Source organism: Rhinatrema bivittatum, chromosome 4 (genome assembly GCF_901001135.1).
Source record: "Rhinatrema bivittatum chromosome 4, aRhiBiv1.1, whole genome shotgun sequence".
Lineage (NCBI taxonomy): Eukaryota > Metazoa > Chordata > Amphibia > Gymnophiona > Rhinatrematidae > Rhinatrema > Rhinatrema bivittatum.
Window position 1 is genome coordinate 247,950,739 of NC_042618.1, and position 21,480 is coordinate 247,972,218.

At 44.3% G+C, this 21,480-nt stretch overlaps 1 protein-coding gene across 3 annotated transcripts in view; it reads right to left on the reverse strand.

Annotated features, from left to right (window-relative positions):
• TMTC1 (transmembrane O-mannosyltransferase targeting cadherins 1) overlaps positions 1-21,480 on the reverse strand; it is a 717,359-nt gene that overhangs the window by 297,434 nt on the left and 398,445 nt on the right. For all 3 annotated transcript variants that reach the window (XR_003856434.1, XM_029599999.1, XM_029599998.1), the window contains exon 9: positions 14,121-14,242. Coding sequence is in view for 2 of the 3 variants with exons in the window: in XM_029599999.1 (XP_029455859.1) it covers positions 14,121-14,242 (122 nt within the window). In the remaining variant the exon portion in view is untranslated. The remainder of the gene's footprint in view (positions 1-14,120; positions 14,243-21,480) is intronic.

The following is a 21,480-nucleotide window of genomic DNA, read 5'->3' on the forward strand; positions in this document are numbered from 1 at the left end:
ATGGGCTCTGATCTTCTTCACCTGCGACAAGGGTCTCATTCCTTAAACGATTATGCAATTGAATTCCGAACTTTGGCTTCGGAATTAAATTGGCAGGGGGACAGCTTACGCGCCATGTTTCTAGATGGCTTAGCTCATCAAATTAAAGACGAACCTACAGCACGAGAACTTCCGACTTCCCTCGAAGGGCTCATCGACCTCACAGGGAAGATCGATAGACAACTCCAAGAGCGGGCCCAAGACAATCGCTCTACTCAGCGAGCTCATGCCAAGGAACCACTCCTCTCTGGTGGTGACCATTCTTTGTCCTCTGAGGAACCGATGCAACTATGCCGTGCCCACCTCAAGAGTGCTGAGAACTCCTGTCGCTGCCAGTTAGAGAGGAGGTGCGTGAGCGTGCCTATGCAAAGACCCGGGGACAAGCAGGAGCAGGCAGCAGCGTTCCTGCTACATAACTGGAGGCAACAGCGGCAACACTCCTACCGCGAGATGAACAGATGGCGGCAGCACCAGGGTCGTGAAGAGGAGCAGCATCGGCAGCTTCCTAGCTGCATGAAGAGGCGTCCCGGCGGTGGCTTCCTTGCCACAAAGAAATAGCAGAGGCCCCTCCTGCCACATACAGCGACATCGAGCCACGAGGAGAGGCAGAAGTGATCCGGAACGGCCTAGGCTGCAAGAAGGAAGAGAGTCCCACGGTGACGGGCCGGGAATGTGGAGGAGGTGATTGGGCACTGGCCCGACCGGTGCGAAGGTGAGAAGCAGACAGTGTGGGGCCTACCCCGATGTCAGAAGCATCTGCTGAAGGCACAGGGCTGGAGGTAAGAGCAGTGGTCCGCAGGACGGACCTGCAGACTGCCAAACGGAACAGGGTGTTATGGCTGGGGTAGTGGACCCTTGGGTCAGCCATGCAGAGAGGTGGCAGAACGTGAAGGAGACTCCGCAGAGATGGAATGGCTGGGAGGCGGCACGGAGCCGGGAGACCAAACAGGAGCTTCACGCTGGAAGCCCAAGATCCCCCCAGGAGGAGCCCCTGAGGACCTGGACCGCTGGGACTTAGGTCTCCCGGGATGACGGGTCAGCAGCGTGAAGGATGGTCCAAGTTCAGGGCTGGCGGCAGACAAGGGAAACCAATAGACGAACCAGAGTCAAGAACCAGGAAGACAGTCTGAGGACAAGGCAAGGCAAGAACTGGAACGGAGAACTGGAGCAGGAGCGGAGACTGGATCAGGAGTGGAGGCTGGATCAGGAGCGGAGGCTGGATCAGGAGCAGAAGCTGGATCAAGGCTAGATCAGGAACGGAGCAGAAACTAGATACTCACAGAGGAGTGAACCTCGTTGCAAGGCAGTTTCCTGGTGCAGGGCCTGGCTATATATATACACCCTGCTGACGTCTGACGTCACTCTGGGGGCCGGCCGAGGTTTCCCGCACCTGCGGCTTTAAAAGCTGCCTCTTCGCACGCGCGTATGCGGTGGGTGGGGCCAGGTCCGAGAACTCAACGGCGTCTCCCTTCTGGGGACACCGCAGCGGTGAGAGGCCTGTGCCGGCCTAGACTCGCATCGGGGGGGGGGGGGGGAACAGCTGATCATCGGGACTGGTGGAGCAGGTAAGGGCCCAGTTGCGGGAGCCGCAACTGGGATCGCAACACAGGGTATGGAAATAGCGATGTATTTAATATGTGAAAAAAAATAGGTAACCAGTGGAGCTGTTGTAGAATGGGTGTAATATGGTTTCAAATAGTAATGCTGGTGAGGAGGCAAGCAGCTGAGTTCTGAATTATTTGAAGTGCACGGAGAGAATTTACTGGAAGTCCAGCATAGAGGGAGTTACAGTAATCAACAGATGGGAAAAGGAGAGCTTGAAGTACAGTACAGAAGTTTTCAGGTTGTAAAATGGTTAGGTTTTGTTTCTGTCTCACATTTTTCATTTATGCTGTAAATAACTTGACACTGTGTATAAGCCTAAGGGAACCATGCAATCAAACTTGCGATCAGAAAGTTTACTATGCACCTTGGCAAAATTTTCCCACACATGGTAAAATAGAACTTAATGTGCTATTTACAATTTTTTTTTTTTTTTTTTTTTACTGAGAACAAGGTAACACTTGCCCTCAATACTATAATCTCAGCATTAGCAAGCATGCTGACACAAAGAAACACTTGATGCACATATTAGATGTAGCCCAAAATCCCCTATACTAACTCTTTCAATTTGGTTTGATTAGAATAAGGGATTTCCTCTCCCAACCCCCCAATATATATATATATATATATATATAAATTGTCCCCCTTCTCAAACACCCCATTCTAATTTCATAGGCATCTCCAACCACAGGCTGACGTCAAAACCAGAGATCCGTCCAAGGTAAGGTAAGGCAAGGCAAGGCAGGGAAGCAGGCAGGGAGGTGAGAAGCAGCACAGATGGGCAGAAACTGAATATACAGAAGAACAGATGACAGTCCACAAGACATAGACCTGACGAAGAACTGAAGATGGACCACAGGCAGGAAACAAAGGTCAGGAGCAGAGGAACGAAGGCCAGGAGCGCAGGAACGAAGGCCAAGAACGCAGGAACGAAGGCCAAGAACGCAGGAACGAAGGCCAAGAACTTGCTCTACATGAGATAGTGGTAGGGGTGTGAATCGTGTGATCGATCGTCTTAACGATCGATTTTGGCTGGGGAGGGAGGGAAATCTGATCGTCGTGGTTTTTTTTTTTTGTTAAATCATTAAAAATCGTAAATCGGGGGAGGGCGGGAAAACCGGCACACCAAAACAACCCTAAAACCCACCCCGAACCTTTAAAACAAATCCCCCACCTTTCCGAACCCCCCCCCAAAATGTTTTAAATTACCTGGGGTCCAGTGGGGAGGTCCCAGCGTGATCTCCCGCTCCCGGACCCCCGCTGGACCTCCAGGGAGGTTTGGCCAGCTTGGGGGGGGCCTCCTGACCCCCACAAGACTTGCCAAAAGTCCAGCGGGGGTCCGGGAGCGATCTCCTGCACGCGTGATGTCGGGAGCCAGGAACCAAAATGGCGCCGGCACTACCTTTGCCCTGTCACATGATAAGGGCAAAGGGCCACCGGCGCCATTTCTCAACGCAGCCGTGGCCCGAGAGCGGGAGATCGCGGGAGATCGCGCTGGGACCCCCCCACTGGACCCCAGGTAATTTAAAACATTTGGGGGGGGTTTCGGGAGGGTGGGGGATTTGTTTTAAAGGTTCGGGGTGGGTTTTAGGGTTGTTTTGGTGTGCCGGTTTTCCCGCACCCTATTTAACGATACAATACAAATGCCCCTGACGATAATTCGGGGGCATTTGTATTGTATCGTGCACTCTAACGATTTTGGACGATTTTAAAATTATCTGACGATAATTTTAATCGTTCAGAAACGATTCACATCCCTAGATAGTGGACCTATTGCTGAGGTGTGGATCATAGGAAAAAAGGCCTTTTTATGGGCCAAAGATAGTAACATCATCCATGGGTGCTGTGGGGAATTTTCCAACACAGGCCCTTTAAGTTTGGGGACAGCGCACACCTAGGAGCAGCATCAAGGTGAGTTGGTGGTGTCCTGCCACTGGGGGCATTGGCCTCCTTTGAGTGCGGTGGCCTGCCATGTCTCAGTCTGGGGGGTCTGTAGCGGCATCCGGGCTAGAGTAAAAGTGCGGTTCATGGGGGCCAACCTGCGAACCACCAAACACATAAGTCATCATTCAAGAAAGAGATGTATATCAGAAAATGTAGGGAGGATAACTTTCAAACAAATGCACGTAGCGGCATATATGCGTAAATATGGGCACATGGTTTTACCATAGTACTATATAAAATATGTCTTTATTCCTCAACAGACTTACATATGAATACATGCAATGCATTGAAATATAAAGCAATGTATTAAACATGCATACTTTTCCTATTTTTAAAATGTTCATGCATATATTTTATATGTGAAAGTAAAGTTAGATTTACTCAGATATATTGAGATTTACACATATGTCATGGATGTGTCAAGGAAATTACCAGTTTTACAAATTAGTCCACCAGTTTGCCCATTCCTTCTCCAGGTCAAGCCACTCCTGGTTCTTCAGCTTGAGCTTCACCCAGTTCACCCAGCCCTTCTACCCGCCCAATAGTCCACAATAAACACATTGACTATCTCTTACACCAGATAATTAACAGGTGTAAAAATGCACGAGTAAGTTAGCAAATGTTGGTGCATGTCTTTTAAAATAGCAACTCTCACACATAATTGTTGACCCTGCCCCAAAATGCCCGTAGATCACCCCTTTTTTTTTCTACACATGTATATGTGCTCACAAAAGTGAATATGCCATGCATTTTCTACTTTTATAAAATACAGAGCATATGAGTAGAGGCTACTTTTTCTTGTATATACTAATTTTTACACGCATCAATTTTTAAAAATTTACCTGATAATGAGGGTTATCCAGAGAAAAAATATGATGAAGATAAGGACAATAAAGCCCACCTAGTTTGTCATATTTACTTCCCTGCAATACCATAGACCACAGTTGATATATGGCTTTACCTTTCATTGTTCATCCCTTGCTTTCTTGAATTCAGTTACAGTTTTTGCCTCCAGCAGCTTAAACTGGGAGGCTGCTTCATGCATCCATTACCGTTTCCAAAAAGAAATATTTTCCAGTGTTACTCCTGTTTCTACATCCTTGGAGCCTCATACCATTATAGCGCTTGTTTTAGATTTTTCAGCAGAAATAGATGTACTTCTCGTGCATTATTTATATTATATTCCTCTGTCCTGCTTCCTCTATCCATATCGAAATGAAACCAATAAAATATTGTTCAGTTTGGAGTGTTTGGCATCCTAAAACCCAATGTAAAAGGACTTTACCTGAAACTTTTAACATATGCATGTCCTTTGAGCTACTTTTTCTTTTTTTAATTTAACATGGGATGGGAATTTTAAGTTAGAGTTTTTAATGATAAGATATTCTAGGTCCCAATTTTAAATGGAGACTAAAACATATAACATATTTTAAAATGAATATTGTGAAATCAATCATCTATGAATAAAGCTAGCATCTGAGCAGATCTATTCTGGCTGGAGACGAATAATTTTAACTCTTTATTTGTAGATTTTAGTCAACGAGTTCAGGGCCTCTAGAAAATATGAGAATATAACAATCTGTTGACAAGAAGAAACTTATAACTCCAAAATCAGCAAAGACTGTGAATGTGCCAGACTTTTTTTTTCAATCTGAGGAACAGAGACAAATCTAATCAACTGTAATTAGTCTATGACAGCTAGCTGCCTGACTGGATGGACGAGCTAAGCATGCTTGAAGTATAGTTTTAATAGTATAGTTTTTATTAGAGATGTGCATTCGTTTTTGCTGAATTGGAAAATTTCAATGAAATTGTCCAATTCGGCATGTTTCAGGGAGCCCGAAAAAGATCGGGATTTTCCCGGTTTTTTTTGTAAAAATTCGTTTTTCCGATTAGTGCGCACCAACGGGAGTCAGTGCGCGCTAACTCCCCGTTAGTGCGCGCTAACAAAAACTAACAAAAAGTAACAAAATCTAACGTTTTTTGTTAGCGCGCACTAACTAAAAATCGATTTTTCACGAAAAAAAAGACCCGAACCGAAAAAAGTTACATTTTCCATGGCGGCCGAAAAACAAAGAACGACACGAACACAAAAAACGATGCACATCTCTAGTTTTTATTACTGCAGCAAGCAGGAAGAGCTATGGGCACATGTATGCTCTGATGGCTCCTCCTACTATGCAGGAGTAACTGTTCATGGGACAGATATGAATAGCCTTTTTGAAGGATGAGAAGAAAATGCCACGAGTACCTCCAGTCTTCCACTTATGCAGCTCAGGAATTTTTCAGACCTGAGCCTTAATGTTGCATTACTTTGTTAAAGTATGTTTATTTATTTTTATATACAGTACAAAAACAATAAAACTAAAAATACTGGAGTCAATTTTCAAAACTGTCCGGTTAAGTAACTTACCCCTAGATTTATCTAAATTTTGTAGCACCTGCATGGTTAGGCTAATTTTCAAGCTAGCACATCGCATAGGCAATTTCCGCAACATAAGCTACATTATTGCATCTCTGCAGTAATTTCCACAACACATATTGGGCCAGATTTTTAAACCTACGCAAGGGCGTAGATTTGTGCGAGCAACCTGGTGAGAACAAATCTACGCCTGATTTTATAACATGTGCGCGCAGCCGCACATATGTTATAAAATCCAGGGTCGGCGCGCGCAAGGGGGTGCACACTTGTGCACCTTGCGCGCGCCGAGCGGCGCAGCCTTCCTCTGTTCCCTCTGAGGCCGCTCCAAAATCGGAACGGCCTCGGATGGAACTTTCCTTCCACCCCCCTCCTTCCCCTCCCTTCCCTACCTAACCCGCCCCCCAGCCCTACTTAAACCCCCCCTTACCATTATCTGCTACGTTGCGCCTGCCTCTCGGCAGGCGTAGGTTACACACGCCAGCCAATGGCCGGCCCGTGATCCTGGGCATAGCAGCAAATGGCCGCTGTGCCTGGAAGCTCCGGCCCCACCCCTGCCCTGCCCCCAAATCTCCCCGCCCACTCCCCACCCCCTTTTTCAAGCCCTGGGACATATGTGCTTCCCGGGACTTGCGCGCGTCGCCGAGCCTATGCAAAATAGGCTCGGCGCACACAGGAGGGATTTAAAATGGTTACACACGTATATTATGCGCGTAACCCTTTTAAAATCTGCACTACTGTGTTATTTAATATGAGAGACAAAGAGAGAGAGAGAGACTCTGTTGAGAAATCAATGTCACTCTATTTATACCACTGTAAAAGAGGGGCACTTTTAACTCTGTGTGGGATTTGGTGGGGTGGGGTTTACGTACAGTAGGAGGTACGAACACAAAGTTGACGTCACTGAAGATTTTCTGTTTGAATCAATGAAAGGTTGTACAATGCACTCTCTACCTGATTCAAACAGCAGAAAATCTTCAGTGATGTCAACTTTGTGATCATACCTCTTACTGTGTATGTAAAACCACCCCCTCCCAAACCCCACACTGAATTAAAAATGCCCCCTCGAAGGATCATGTGATGTGGTGGGCTCGGTAAGCAGCAAGCAGACCGAGCTCCGGCCGCCACCCGCTCTTAATCCCCGCCATCGCTAACCCTCCGGCATATATAGATGTTCCTGAGCAGCAGAACACTGTGGGAAACGATTGGTAGCTCTGACCATGAAATCTGGGCTCGTATGGCTTCTTGAACTGTGAAAAAAGACAAAGAGAAAGCCAAGGACCCGGAAGTCAAAATGGCTGCTGCACCCCTCGAAACACACAATCACCCAGAGGAATCACTAGAAGACAAGATTTCACATGCTGTGGTAACTGCCCTCGACATGCGTCTGCATCAAATCTCTGAGCAGATTGCAGAGGTCTGGCGTTGCTCAGCGAATCTGACTTCCGGGTGGAACGGGTGGAAGGCCGCATGACGCTCGCGGAAGATGACAAAGGGGCCTTGGAAAGACAAGTGGGGGAGCTCGAAAAATCTGCACAAGCCAGGGAAGAAAAGATTGATGATTTGGAGAACCTGTCTAGGTGAAATAACCTGCGATTTGTTGGCTTTTCTGAGAACATTGTGGAAACGGAACTCCTTCATACTTTGGAGACATGGCTGTTGGGCGTTGTCCATACGTTAGTGTCTTTCCCATAGGCCTCCTTGAATGAGCGCACAGACTGGGCTAGAAAACTGAGGGAGACCCCGAGCGAAGACCCTGCGTTGTTATCGCTCCTTTCTTAAATTTTGCTGACCTACAAAACTATCGGAAGGTCCATGTTCCAGGATTTTTCTCCATGGGTCACCATCAAACGCAAAGAATTCAACACCGTGTGCTCAAAGTTAATAACCAAAAAGATCAGTTTTGCTCTGATGTACCCTGCAAAATTGAGGATCTCACACCAAGGAACTACAAAGGTATTCGACTCAGCAATTGAAGCGCGAGACTATGTGAAAGACCTCTCTGGGGCTATTCAAGCTGAATCCACTTGACTGACAAGTAGGGAACTTAAATTGCTGTTAGTGGCTGCGCAACCGAGCCTATACGCGTTAATTTGATGCTGGCGAACGTGTTTCCTTTTGCCTGATCCATGACTTACAACATCAATGTTCTATCAAGTAGCCAGAAGGGGCACAGTGTCTCACTTGGACTTTAAGGACCTCGAGACTTTCATTTGCCCTCAGGTCATTCCATATTTTTCACAATCTGACTCTTTATGTCTTTGGGGACCATCTTGAATTTCCATTACTATGGAGGCTGTGAGGTGACGGCCGAACACATCGTCCATCAATGTGATCCACATCCCCTTCCAGGGATTACTCATTGGAGACAGGGTTGATATTGGGGTTGAGTGCCCTGCAGTCATGAAGGATTTTCCAGTTTGTAAATTACTATTTGATCTATGGCAGGGACAAGGAGGTAGTGGTGGGGGGGGGGGGGGGGGGACACAGAGGGAATATCCAAAGATGCAAATTACTCTGTTAATATGTTGTCTGAGAGTTTATACAGGCTAATTGGTACTCAGGTATTTTTTCCTGGCATGCTCATTACAAGGAGTCTAGGGTATTGCTCAGGAGGGATCATTCTTTGCAGGGGTGGGCTACCTTCCTCGTGCCCTGAATCCTGTCAGAACATTCCATGGCATTAGAGGTGGTAATATGGAATGTGGCAGGCCTGGGCATGCCAGTGAAAAGGGAAAAGGTACTTGTGAGGTTAAACAGACTCCATGCTAAGGTGGTGTTCCTTCAAGAAACTTATTACAAGAGGAAGTATTAAAATTAAAAAAGAAATGGGTGACAAGTTTTCTCTGTCTCTGGCACCTCTAAGAGCCGTGTGGTGGCGATCCTCATTCACAGGTCCATCTCTTTTCGGGTCCAAGAAACAATAGTGGACCCTCAAGGGAGATATATAATTCTGCTAGGGTCTTTGATGAGGTCTCTCACGATTTTAGTCTCTGTCTACACCCCCAATTCTTATGACCATTCCTTCTTCACCAGCTTATTGTCGCATATCTCGAAATTAGGTGACTATCCAATTGTACTTGGGGGGGGGGGGGGGGGGACTTAAACTTTGCCGTAGATCCCACACTCAACAGCCATCCCCAGAGAGGAGGACATCAAATTAGTGAACACAAGGGCCCCAACGTTTTATGTAAACATCTTAACCTTTTGGACCTGTGGAGAACACTTCACCCAGGGGAACAGGACTTTACTCATTTGGCGAGGGCCCACCCCACACGGTCTCAGATAGATTATATACTGGTCTCAGAAACTATATTTTCCCGCTTCCAGAAAGCCACATTTGAAACCTTGACTATCTCTGATCACTGTCCGGTCGTGGGGTATGTGAAACCCAGGCATGGAGACAATGGTGGATGCCGGGTCATCCGAGATCCGGAATTCCCGGCATTTCTACAGAAGAAATGGTGAGAATTCATGCAGTTCAACACACAGCACAGTGATCAACCTCTCCTCTTGTGGGAAACTGCTAAAACTGTTCTTTGAGGGGACATTATAAATTATGCAAGTCACAAAAAAAAGAAACTTGATGCAGACATTATTACCCTAGAAAAGCAGATGAGAGCTCTCAAACGTAAAATGAATCTCAAGGAAGATAATACCATACTGCAACAGTTTAAGGCAGTCCAAGTGGCTCTTAACGACCTCTTACACACAAGGGCTATTAGAACATTGAGATATAAACAATATAACGTTTTCCACTTTGGAAATAAGGCCGGACGCCTCTTGGCACACCTATTAAAATCTCAGGATCCTTCCAAATTTATTGCAAATCTTAAGACACCTCAGGGTACTGCAAAATCAACCTCGAAGGATATAGCACAAATCTCAGACTACTACCACCATCTATACTCGGCGGACTATGTAAATGGTGGAGCCATTGATGAATTCCTAGATTGTAGTCCCCTCCCAGAATTGACGGAAGATCTCCACTCTAAACTAAATCGTCAAATTGGGGTACAGGAGGTAACAGAGGCTATTTCCTCACTCTCAGACAACAAAGCCTCAGGCCCTGATGGCATGACCACCATATTTTATAAATCTTTATTACCTGAACTTGCCCCCACACTCAGATTATTATTTGAGGCTATGAGTCGGGAGGGTGTAATGCCTCCCACCATGAGAGCTGCTACTATAGTAGTTCTGCCCAAAGCTGGGAGGGACCCCCTGCAACCCTCATCATATAGACCTATCTCCTTACTTAACTTGGATATTAAAATGTACGTGAAAATTAAAGCCAATAGATTGAAGCCTATTATGCCTTTGGTAATTTCTCCCGACCAAGTGGGGTTCATTCATGGGAGGCGGTCCATGGTTAACCTTCATAAAGTTCAGGCTGCTCTTGAAACCTGCCATATCTTATCCCTCCCAGACCCATTGATAGTGACGTGGAAAAGGCCTTCGATAGGGTCGCATGGCTATTTTTTGAAGAACCTTTTTAAGAAATGGCCATGCGACCCTATCGAAGGCCTTTTCTGCCTTTTTGGATGGGGTTTACAGGGCAAGTATATGATTACATCACTTTACTGTACTCTAACCCCTCGGTGAGAGTTCTGGTTAATGGCATATTATCAGAGGAGTTTAAACTGGAAAGAGGCACCCGCCAGGTATGTCCTCTTTCTCCCCTTTTGTTCATTTTGACTGTGGAACCCCTTGTAAATAAACTAAAATACACCCCAGAAATTTCGGGAATCCCTGTGGGGAACCAACAATACAAAACACTTCTCTTCGCTGATATTCTTCTCCTTCTATCCCATGCATGAATAGCTCTACCAGCGCCCTTATGCATACTTTTGGAATACCAAACACTCTCTGGGTTCAAACTGAACTTGGATACGACAGAGGCTCTTGATCTTATGGGTACCCTTAGAGATTCCTGGCTTGATTTCCTGGTGAAATGGGCACACTCTACGATTAAATACTTAGGTATCCATATTCATTCGAATCCAGGGAACTGGTATGAATTCAATATCCCTCCTACTAAAGAAAAGCTGACACGGAAACTATTTAGTTGGCAATTATTTATGTTATTTCTACATGGGCCCATAGCAGTAATAAAAATGGTAATCACTCCAAAAATAATATACTTATTTCTCATGCTCCCCTTTTTTCTTCAAGCCAAGGATCACCAAACTCTACAAAAAGCTATACAGTTTTTTCTATGGAAGGGGAAGAAAGCCCGGCTTTCATATGTCACTTTGACTGCCCCCAAGTCGCAAGGTGGGCTCGAGCTACCCAACTTTATGGTATATTCCCGGGCGGTTAATCTCTGTTTTCTGGGAGACTGGTTTCACGCAACCTCAGAATATACAGATGCTAGTCTGGTGGCTGCTATATGCTCCCCCTTGGACCATAATTTTATTCTTCACGCCTCGCCCCATGAACTACAAGGCTCCTAAATGCTTTATGGTTTGGTGAGAACTCTTAGGCGTGGGGGGGGGAACCCACAAATTGCTAAATCTACCCACACACGTTTCTCCACATTTTCCCTTTAGGGGCCCTTCGCAGGAGTCTTTGCAAGTTCTTCCTGGGAAAGATAAATTTGGGCTATCCTCCAATTGGTTACTTAAAGACTTGATAGATCCGTCCACGGGGACATTATACTCTTTCGGCCAATGTCAAGCAAAATTGGGATTTCAACCTAACCACTTTTTAATATATGGATATCTAAGGGCATCGTACCTTACCATTATGAGAGGGGTGGAAGGTGCGCTTGATAACTCACTTTACTCAGGATTGTTTAAGTATTTTGCTGCCAAAGTAGGCACTTTATCATATTTGTATGCCTTTTACAACTCTGCTCAATTGTACCCTATATATACAAATTTGCTCCCTAAATAGAGACAGGATTGTAACGAAGACATAGATTTTGCTATGCTCAAAACCTGTTATTTGTCAATATCAAAGATAACAAACAATGTGGGCCTTCGAGAACTGCAGCAAATAATCTTTCATAGAATTGTCTACTCTCCTGCAAGGGCCAAATAAATGGGCATTATTACATCTGACTCATGCCTCAAATGTGGGAGCTCTTTAGCTTCACTCATTCACTGTTTATGGGCATGTCCAACTATCCAAACTTTTTGGGAAACTATTCGTTCCCTACTGTCGGTTCTCTTTGGTACTGAAATTATCTGGTCCTGCTTGTTTTGTATCCTTAATAATGATGTGGGCGAAACCAGTGTGAACCTGGACAATGTTTGGGTTTTGTCTAAAGCATGCCTAATTGTAAAAAAATGCATTCTGCTACGCTGGATAGAACCAGCTCCACCTATGGGAGACATGTAATGACTGAATTATATCAACTGGAGTATGGATCCATGTATCGATTTTCTCCTCGGAAACGGTACTTTTTCAAGGAAGTCTGGTCTGTTTATTATGAATCTTTACCACCTTCAATTAAAGATCTTTCCCCTCTAGCTGAGCAGAGAAAATTGTTGGATGTATCCTCGTTTCAACCACGGAACATATAATTGCCAGTTACCTGAGCAATCTGCATGACTAATACTCAAGACAATATTGAAAAGGCACGCAACTTTGTGGGGTGGGTGGGTGTAAGTGTTCATTCTAAATGGTAAAAAAAAAAACCAAAAAACAGGAGGCTCTGCACTGTTTTGGCTATGTAATGCAACTGTTTTGTTTGTATTTTTGCAGTATGCCTCAATAAAGATAATTTGGAAAAAAATGCCCCCTCTTACAGTGGTATAAATAGAGAGTGATATATTGATTTCTCTATAGAGATTTTCTCTCTCTCTTACTCATATTTACATATTAGTGCACATTGTTATCAATAGCGTTAAGGCCCTAATGTGAAATGATAAATGACCTTGTTAGCCGGTTACAACTTATCCTGCAATGTTATGATATATATTCAGTGGCACAGCTATGCTGCTGGATATATACATATAACTGAGCGCTTAGCCGGATAAGCTAACCGGCTAAGGTTAGATCTGCTCTATGGCACATCTAGTTTAGCCATACAACATATATGGCTAAGTCTGAATATCACACAACAAATGCTTGGTGATAAATATTTCAATTGGATATTCACTGATAATCAATTCAATTTTTTCATATATATTTTATAATTTAATGAAAATTTTTTATAGGAGATGGGAATGGTTTCATACAATGTATACGGCAACACCCTTGGTGCCTTTGACTCTTTAATCATAAACACATCCTCCAACCTCCATTTTTATATTTTATTTTAACAAATTGTGTTTTAAAACATTTTTTAGAATTGGATTTCAGTGAAATCACTTTTTTTATATATATTGTATGTTATTAGTTGTTACTAATTTTTTCATTTTCTTCTCTCTGTACGACGTACTATTGAATACTGAAATCCAATTCTAAAAATTTTTTTAAAACACAATTTGTTAAAATAAAATATAAAAATGGAGGTTGGAGAATGTGTTTATGATTAAAGAGTCAAAGGCACCAAGGGTGTTGCCGAATACATTGTATGAAACCATTCCCATCTCCTATAAAAAATTTTCATTAAATTATAAAATATATATGAAAAAATTGAATTGATTATCAGTGAATATCCAATTGAAATATTTATCACCAAGCATTTGTTGTGTGATTGAAGTGTTCACTTGGTGTTTAATCTCTTTTGTGGGTTATAAGTCTGAATATCAGCAGTTAGCTGCATAAGTAGTATGGCTAACTTGCTCCGCCCCAATCTGCCCACTGCCCAACCACAACTTATTTGGCTAACTTTTTAGCTATGAATATTGACCTCGGGGTTTATGGCTACAGAATAAAACCTTTCTGTAAGCATTATCAAAATTGGACAAACATACTGGAAAAATTCTGTACTGCAGAGTTCTAGCATCTATATTAGTCCTAGAGAAAAATTAGATTCCTTGTATATTGTAACAGTTTTTTATGTTCATATGCATTGGTCCCTTCAGATATGATACATCCCAGGACTGTTTCTAGCTTCACAAGTGCTGTGACTGTAACGTTTACTGGGGCTGAATGAAAGATGTAATATGACAATTAACAAAAACAATGGTAATCAGGCCAATAGCAGTGATGTCTTCATTACCTGGGCATGTAAAGCACTCGTTCTGCCACCACAAATCCCACCCTGAAGAAGAGATTGCTGGCTGGAATGAATGGGAAAACCAAGAAAAGCAATCCGACCAAAACCTCCTTATGTTCCATTTTCTGTAAGAACAAAATTAATCATATCAATTAAAAAGAAAAAGAAGCCTCATACATCTTCTTCAAGAGAAAATATCCATTTTCTTATTTTTTAATTTTTGGGCATAACACATTATAAATAGAAAGGAATTATTTCAATCTGTGTTTTGAATTAAAAAAGAAGTAAACCTTATGCCTATGGTTAATCTGCAGTTACTGATGTTCATCTACATGTATACATTTAGGGATAGATTTTAAAAGGTGCGCGTGGGAGTAGATTTGATCGTGCAGGGTGTGGAATGGGCAGGGGGTGGAAGGGGCAGCTTTTCGGGGGTTACGCACGTAACCCTTTGAAAATCTGCTCCTTAATATATTTAACACACTGCTATTGTAATAGTTTATGCCTGAGCTATACTAGATGCATGTTTCACCTCTGGCTATTTTGGAATGCTTGGTGGTATTGATCTGCACTGAATACTGTACTGTAAAGCAACTCTGACACTGTGGCATACACAGATATAATGATAAATAAAAAATATATAAGGTGAGACATTTTTACTGGACTAATTTAATACATTTCTTGATTAGCTTTTAAGAGCTAATACTCTCTTCTTTAAGAACATAAGAAATTGCCATACTGGGTCAGACCAAGGATCCATCAAGCCCAGCATCCTGTTTCCAATAGAGGCCAAACCAGGCCACAAGAACCTGGCAATTACCCAAACACTAAGAAGATCCCATGCTACTGATGCAATTAATAGCAGTGGCTATTACCTAAGTAAACTTGATTAATAGCCGTTAATGGACTTCTCCAAGAACTTATCCAAACCTTTTTTGAACCCAGCTACACTAACTGCACTAACCACATCCTCTGGCAACAAATTCCAGAGCTTTATTGTGCGTTGAGTGAAAAAGAATTTTCTCCGATTAGTCTTAAATGTGCTACTTGCTAACTTCATGGAATGCCCCCTAGTCCTTCTATTATTCGAAAGTGTAAATAACCGAGTCACATCTACTCGTTCAAGACCTCTCATGATCTTAAAGACTTCTATCATATGCCCCCCTCAGCCGTCTCTTCTCCAATCTGAACAGCCCTAACCTCTTCAGCCTTTCCTCATAGGGGAGCTGTTCCATCCCCTTTATCATTTTGGTTGCCCTTCTCTGTACCTTCTCCATCTCAACTATATCTTTTTTGAAATGCGGCGACCATAATTCTTTGGGTCAAGTCATAATTCTTTGGGTCAAGTGAGCAAACGATGATATTATGAGGAAATATAAAGTAGTGTGGTTGCAATAAGTGAATTATAAAAGGCATTCCAATGATAGTGTAAAGAGGAAGGGGTCAGGGAGTTTTGATAAGTGATCAGAAGTTGACAGGCAATATAATTTTTAGGGATGTCCAGTGCAAAAATTTTAGCTCAGTTTGTTTTTTTTTTATTTCAGGGGTTCTTTTTTAGTTAGTTTAATGTTATTTTGGCTCAATTCATTTGTCAATCAGAAAAAAACCTTAAACAAAAACAAAACATATGTTGATTTAAAAAAAAAAAACCAAAAAAAACCCCCAAGCTGGGCTCCAACACATAGCCACAGGAAGGGCACAGCGCCAGACCCAAGGACTTAGCCCCGGGCTGGCCCTGACGCAGAGGCCTAATCCTGGGCCAGGCCTGGTGCTGAAGCCTAGACCTGAGCTGGGCCTGTGTAATGGCTAGGATATTGGTGATTATTTTGTCATAGATTATACAACACCCTTATTTAAAAGTGTAGAAGTTTTACTTATAAGTCTGAGAATAAGCAATAAAAGCATACAAGATTAGAGTTTGCATTAAGGAATATATACAAAAATACTTCCCCCTCACAGTTCCCAATGTGAGTCTGATATATCTTTGCAAATATGGGAACACAGCATCGGGAAACCAGCAACAGCTCATCAGACACTTCATTAACACTGGTAATGTCCAAAAGCTTTTCCTCTGCGCTATTCTTTCTCTGATTTCAGTTAGCTTGAAGTAGGTCTTTTTATGTTGATTCTGCTGACCTTTGTCCTAGTATCAGTTTTTCTCTGGGCTACTCCCATGTATTCTTGGGGCCCCAAATGTCTGTTCTTATCACATCAGCAAACAGTCAGGTGTGGCCAAGTCGCTACTGTCCTGTTTTCCTCTGATATCTGCACAGTTTAGCCTCCTGAGTAACTGCACTTTAATATATCTGATCTCATTTCTTGTTTTTTTGTTACAAGCAGGCTAAGAAAAATGACATATTTTCATAATTTATAGGCCTTATATCAAATAATTACACTAAAAATATCAGTGATTCTCTGCTTCACTAATTTATATCGTGGTACCAAATTCTTGACTTAAGCTAATTAGCTGCTTAAAATAATTTCCCATAGCTTGGCTCTGAAGCTTAGCCCCAGGTCAGACTCTGTCACCGAAGTCTAGATCCAGGCTGGCCCATGGCACCAAAGCCTAACCCCAGACTGATCCCTGGCACTGAAGCCTAGCCCTGAGTCTGGCACAGTGCCATGGCCTAGCCCTAGGCAGGGCCCAGATCCAGGGCCTGACTGGAGTGGGCTAGAACTTGGTCTTTCAGAAGTGCCAGGGCCAGGAGCTCCACCCCAGCCCCCTCTTACTTCCTTCTTGGATTAGCAATGAAATGGACAGGAGCAATACCCAATCACTTGCACCCAAGTCCCAGCATGTTAAAAATGGTGCTGTCCACCTGGAGATGGCGTCAAAGTGACATTCCTTAGGCACTTTCCTCTAGTGTGATCTGTTCCATTTTGATGTATGGTGTAATGAGAAAGGCAACTTGCAGCCCTCCCGGAGGGGTAGAAATCCCTGCCGTAGTAAAAAGATGCCAAACAATCTCAAGGTGGAACAGCAGGGGGCGCTTAGATACCCTAGAAAAACTACAATACCCAGGGTTCCAGAGCAGCAGTGGAAAGCTCGAGCCCAGGATGAGGCTGAAGGGGTTGCTGAAGGTGATTGGGATTAATTAGATTCAGCTGAGTCCATGCTGTGGGAAGAAAAGGGTGGGTCTCTGAGTGCAGAGGAATATGAAGAGAGCTGTTGGTCTGACACAGGGGTGGGGGAGATGGACTGGGAGTCACCCACTGAAGAGTCTTCTTTGTCCAACATGGTGATTGAGTAAGTGTGGAAGGAAGGAAAAAAGGAATTGAGGGAAGACCCGCAAGGTGAAATTGTTTGTCTCACCTGGTCTCCAGTAAAGCACTAACGAAAGTGAGTGTTGGCTACTGAAGGTGGTAAAGGGAAACCATTACTTGGAGCACAGCTATAGGGGAGAAGGGGCGAGTTGTGCTGAATCCCCAATCCAAATGTTTATAGGCAGGATAAAAGCTTGAAGACAGACATTTGGATAAGGGTGTTTTGGGTGCAGTTTTTCTGTTGTTGGACATTGGAGAAAGGATTACTGCACAGCCTAGAGACAGAGGAATGATCATGGACTACTATTGAACAGTTCTTTGTTATTGTTGTTTTTTTTTCTTTTTGTGATAACCCTCTCCCTGAGGGGCTGGTATTCCACACCTGACGGGGAGAAGCCTGGAAAAGGGAACTTGCCAGAGTGACAAGCAGTGACACGAACCTTAGCCTGTTCTGAAAGGCTTGCAAGTTTCCCCCACCTGAGAGAAGCCCTAGCTATTGGGACTGCAACAGACTCTGGTGGACACAGCGGTGCTATTGTGATTGGAGAGCACATAAGGCACCAGAGGAGGCAATTGTGTACAGCCGTGGATTCAACAGGAGGAGGTCCTGACAATGGCCATACAACAAAATGATGCTGGCCATAGCAACGTAAGTTGCCAAAGTGATGTTACTTCAGTTCCATGCTAAGGTATGTTTAAAGTGCTCAGACCTGGACAGGAGAAGTTGGGCATTTCTCCTGCATGTTTCAATGCTGGATCCAGGAAGGGGCTATGAGGGGGCCAGGATGGGAGCTTCCCAGTCCTGGCACTTCTGAAGGACCCAGCTCCAAAGATACTCTGAGCCTAGCCTGGGGCTAGGCTGTTGCACCGAAGGCCCTTTTTTTTTTATGACATAGTGAGGGCAAAAGTAGCGCTGGCGCCATTTTGAATATTGGCAATACGGCCTGAGTGCAGAGGTTGCTCCCGGACCCCCGCTGGACTTTTTGCAAGTCTTGTGGGGGGTCAGGAGGCCCCCCAAGCTGGCCAAAAGTCCCTGGGGGTCCAGCGGGGGTCCGGGAGCGATCTCCTGCACTCATGACGTTGGGTGACAGGAACCAAAATGGCACCGGCGCTACCTTTGCCCCGTCATATGGTAAGGGCAAAGGCCCACCGGCGCCATTTCTATTAACGCAGCCATGGCCCGAGAGCGGGAGATCGCGCCGGGACCCCCCCACTGGACCCCAGGAAATTTAAAACATTTTGGGGGGGTTCGGGAGGGTGGGGGATTTGTTTTAAAGGGTCAGGGTGGGTTTTAGGGTTGTTTTGGTGTGCCGGTTTTCCTGCCCTCCCCCATCCCCTGATTTACGATTTTTTGACGATAAATTGGGGGAATTGCTATTGTATCGCGGCTCTAACGATTTTTGACTATTTAAAATATATCTGACGATTGTTTTAAATCGTCAAAAAACGATTCACATCCCTACTTTCTCTAGTTGTACTAAGGTGGGCTGCATGTGGAGAAGGGATGTCCAAGAGAGTCTGACTGGCAGATTGCAGAGGGTTTAAAGGAATGTATAGTTCCAAAGAAGGCCTATGTAAAATTAATTGCAGTAATCAAGATTTGTAAGGACTAGGGCCTGAAGGATTGCTCTAAACATAATGAAATGATATCCACTTGTTTAACATTTCTTATGATGAAATAAGCATTTCCATCTATGCTAGACCTTTAGTTACTCTTCTCTGTCATGATCAAAATCACTATTACCACCACCATTTTATTATATGGCAAAGGTTTGGTGACAAAGGTAAGCCAATTATATCAAAGATAATACTGACTTCTGGTCATGTTATAATGCAATAACATCACTGCAAAATATTCCAAGAATCTGCAATTAGCCTGATGTATGTAATCTAAAGAGAATGAAAAAAAACCCAATTATAATCTTCTAAAAATCAGGGTCCCCTGACTCCTGTGATTCCATGGCTGCAAAATGCAGCCTCTGCCGCAGAATTGACCGTTCTGAGTCAAATTGCCATGGGAGACCAGAGACTGTGGGAGAAGTGGCAGTGAGTGGCTTGTGATTTCCTCCTCTTCAAGTCCCCTCCCTCCCCCAGAAGAGACGCATTGGTAGCAGTGGAGCACCAAATTTCTTGCCTTCAACACCATCCTTTCCATCCCCTCACTCACCCCTCCCTTTCAGGAAATAAGACAGCAGCCTTGCAGTACCAAAGGTCACATCCTCCTCCTCCTCCTCCCCTGCAGCTGGGGCCTGAAGAATGTCTTGCTTTGAACTATGTTGCTCTAAGTGCAACTCTAGCCCTGGCAGTGGAGGAGGAGGATGCAGCCCAAGATACTGCAAGGCTACGTCGTCCTATTTCCTGACGAAGAGGATAAGTGGGGGATCATCGAGCAGAGGGAGGGTACCTGAGTGAGAGGTTCAGGTGAGGGAAGAGCAAGAACCAGGGTGATTGAGGGGATCAGGAGGGAGGGCGTAAACCAATGGGGAGAAGGAGAACGTAAACCAGAGTGAGAGAAGGAATGGGGAAGGAAGCAGGGTAAGGGGGTGGGGGAGTGATCCAGGATGAGTGAGGAGATTGGGGGTGGGAGAGTGATCCAGGGTGAATAAGGGGAAAGAGGATGGGAGAGTGATCCAAGGTGACTGAGGGGATTGGGGGGGGGGGGGGGAGAGAGTGATCCAAGGTGGGTGAGGGGATGGGAGACTGATCCAGAATGAGTGAGGGGATCAGGTAGTGGGACAGTGATCCAGGGTAAGCAAAGGGATCAGGGAGTAGGAGAGTGATCCTGGGTGAGGAGATCAGGGGGCAAGTTATCCAGGGTGAATGAGAGGATTGGGTGGGAGGGACAGAGAGAACCAGGTTGAGTGAGAGGATTGGGAAGGAAGGGATGAACAAGAGTGAGGGAAGGGGAGAAAGACAAGAGCAATAGTGAGACGGTGAGGGAAGTGAATGAGGGGGAAAAAGAGGAGATGGTGGGAGGGCAGGGAAGTGAATGAGGGAGGTGAGAGGGTGAGTTGAGGTGATCATTTTGAAAGTAAGGGAGAACATAGGGGAGTGAGGAGGTTGGAGTGGATGTGGAGCGTGAAGGTGATGACTGTAGTCAGGAGATTGAAATGGATGTAGGATGGGAATGAGAGGATTGGATAGGATATTGGGGTGTGAGGTATAAGGGAAAGAGGGGACAGGGATGTGATTGGGGGGACGGGACGGGGGACTGTGGCTTCTTTTCTTCTGCACCCCAAACCCATCCTTCCTTTCAATCCCATCACCAGTGCTCTATCTTTTCTCCTCATTCAACTCTTCCCTCCTTCCCTTCCACACCCATTCCCAATACAGACTTTTTTCTCACCTCCCCATCCCTAATTCTCCCCATTCCAGATCCCTCTTCCTTTCCTTATTCTCCCTGAATCCTACACACTCTCCTCCCTCTCCGTGTCCTCCTTCCCTTTTCCCTCTACTGCCTAAGATTCCTTCTTCATTTCCCTTCTCTGAGCTCTCTAATCTTCCTATTCCCTGATCCCTTCCCCCTCTTTTCTCCTAAACCCTAATCACTAAGATCCCTTTTCCTTTAATAAAGAACCAAATAAATTAGCTGGACACATAAATGTCAGAAAATGACTTTTTATGAATTTTAAAAACACATTATTTAAATTGCAAATATATGCAAACTTATGCAAATCTGCCACAGAAATTTGACAGGTCTGCTACAGAATTTGATTTTTCTGCAGTCTTGAAAAATCTGCCACAGGAAACCAGGGGCTCTGTCAATAATTAATGGAAAAAAATGAGTGATGCACAGCTGATGAGGAGCACTAAGGACCGGAGGGAAATATATATCTTAGCAGTGTTTGTCAAATTCACAGTACTGGTTTCAAGCATAGGATTATATATATATACACCAAAGTGAGAATTACTTCCTCTTGAATCCTCTTAGAAGTTCAATTTAAAAAAAAATAAAATAAACTAACAAAAAGATTCTCCCTCATGGAGACTTCCAGACTGCTCCAGTAGATGTCAACAACAATTATAAATTGTGAACTATACAAAAAACTACAGTCATTTGGATAATAAACCCCCTAACAAGAATGAAATCGAAAAAATT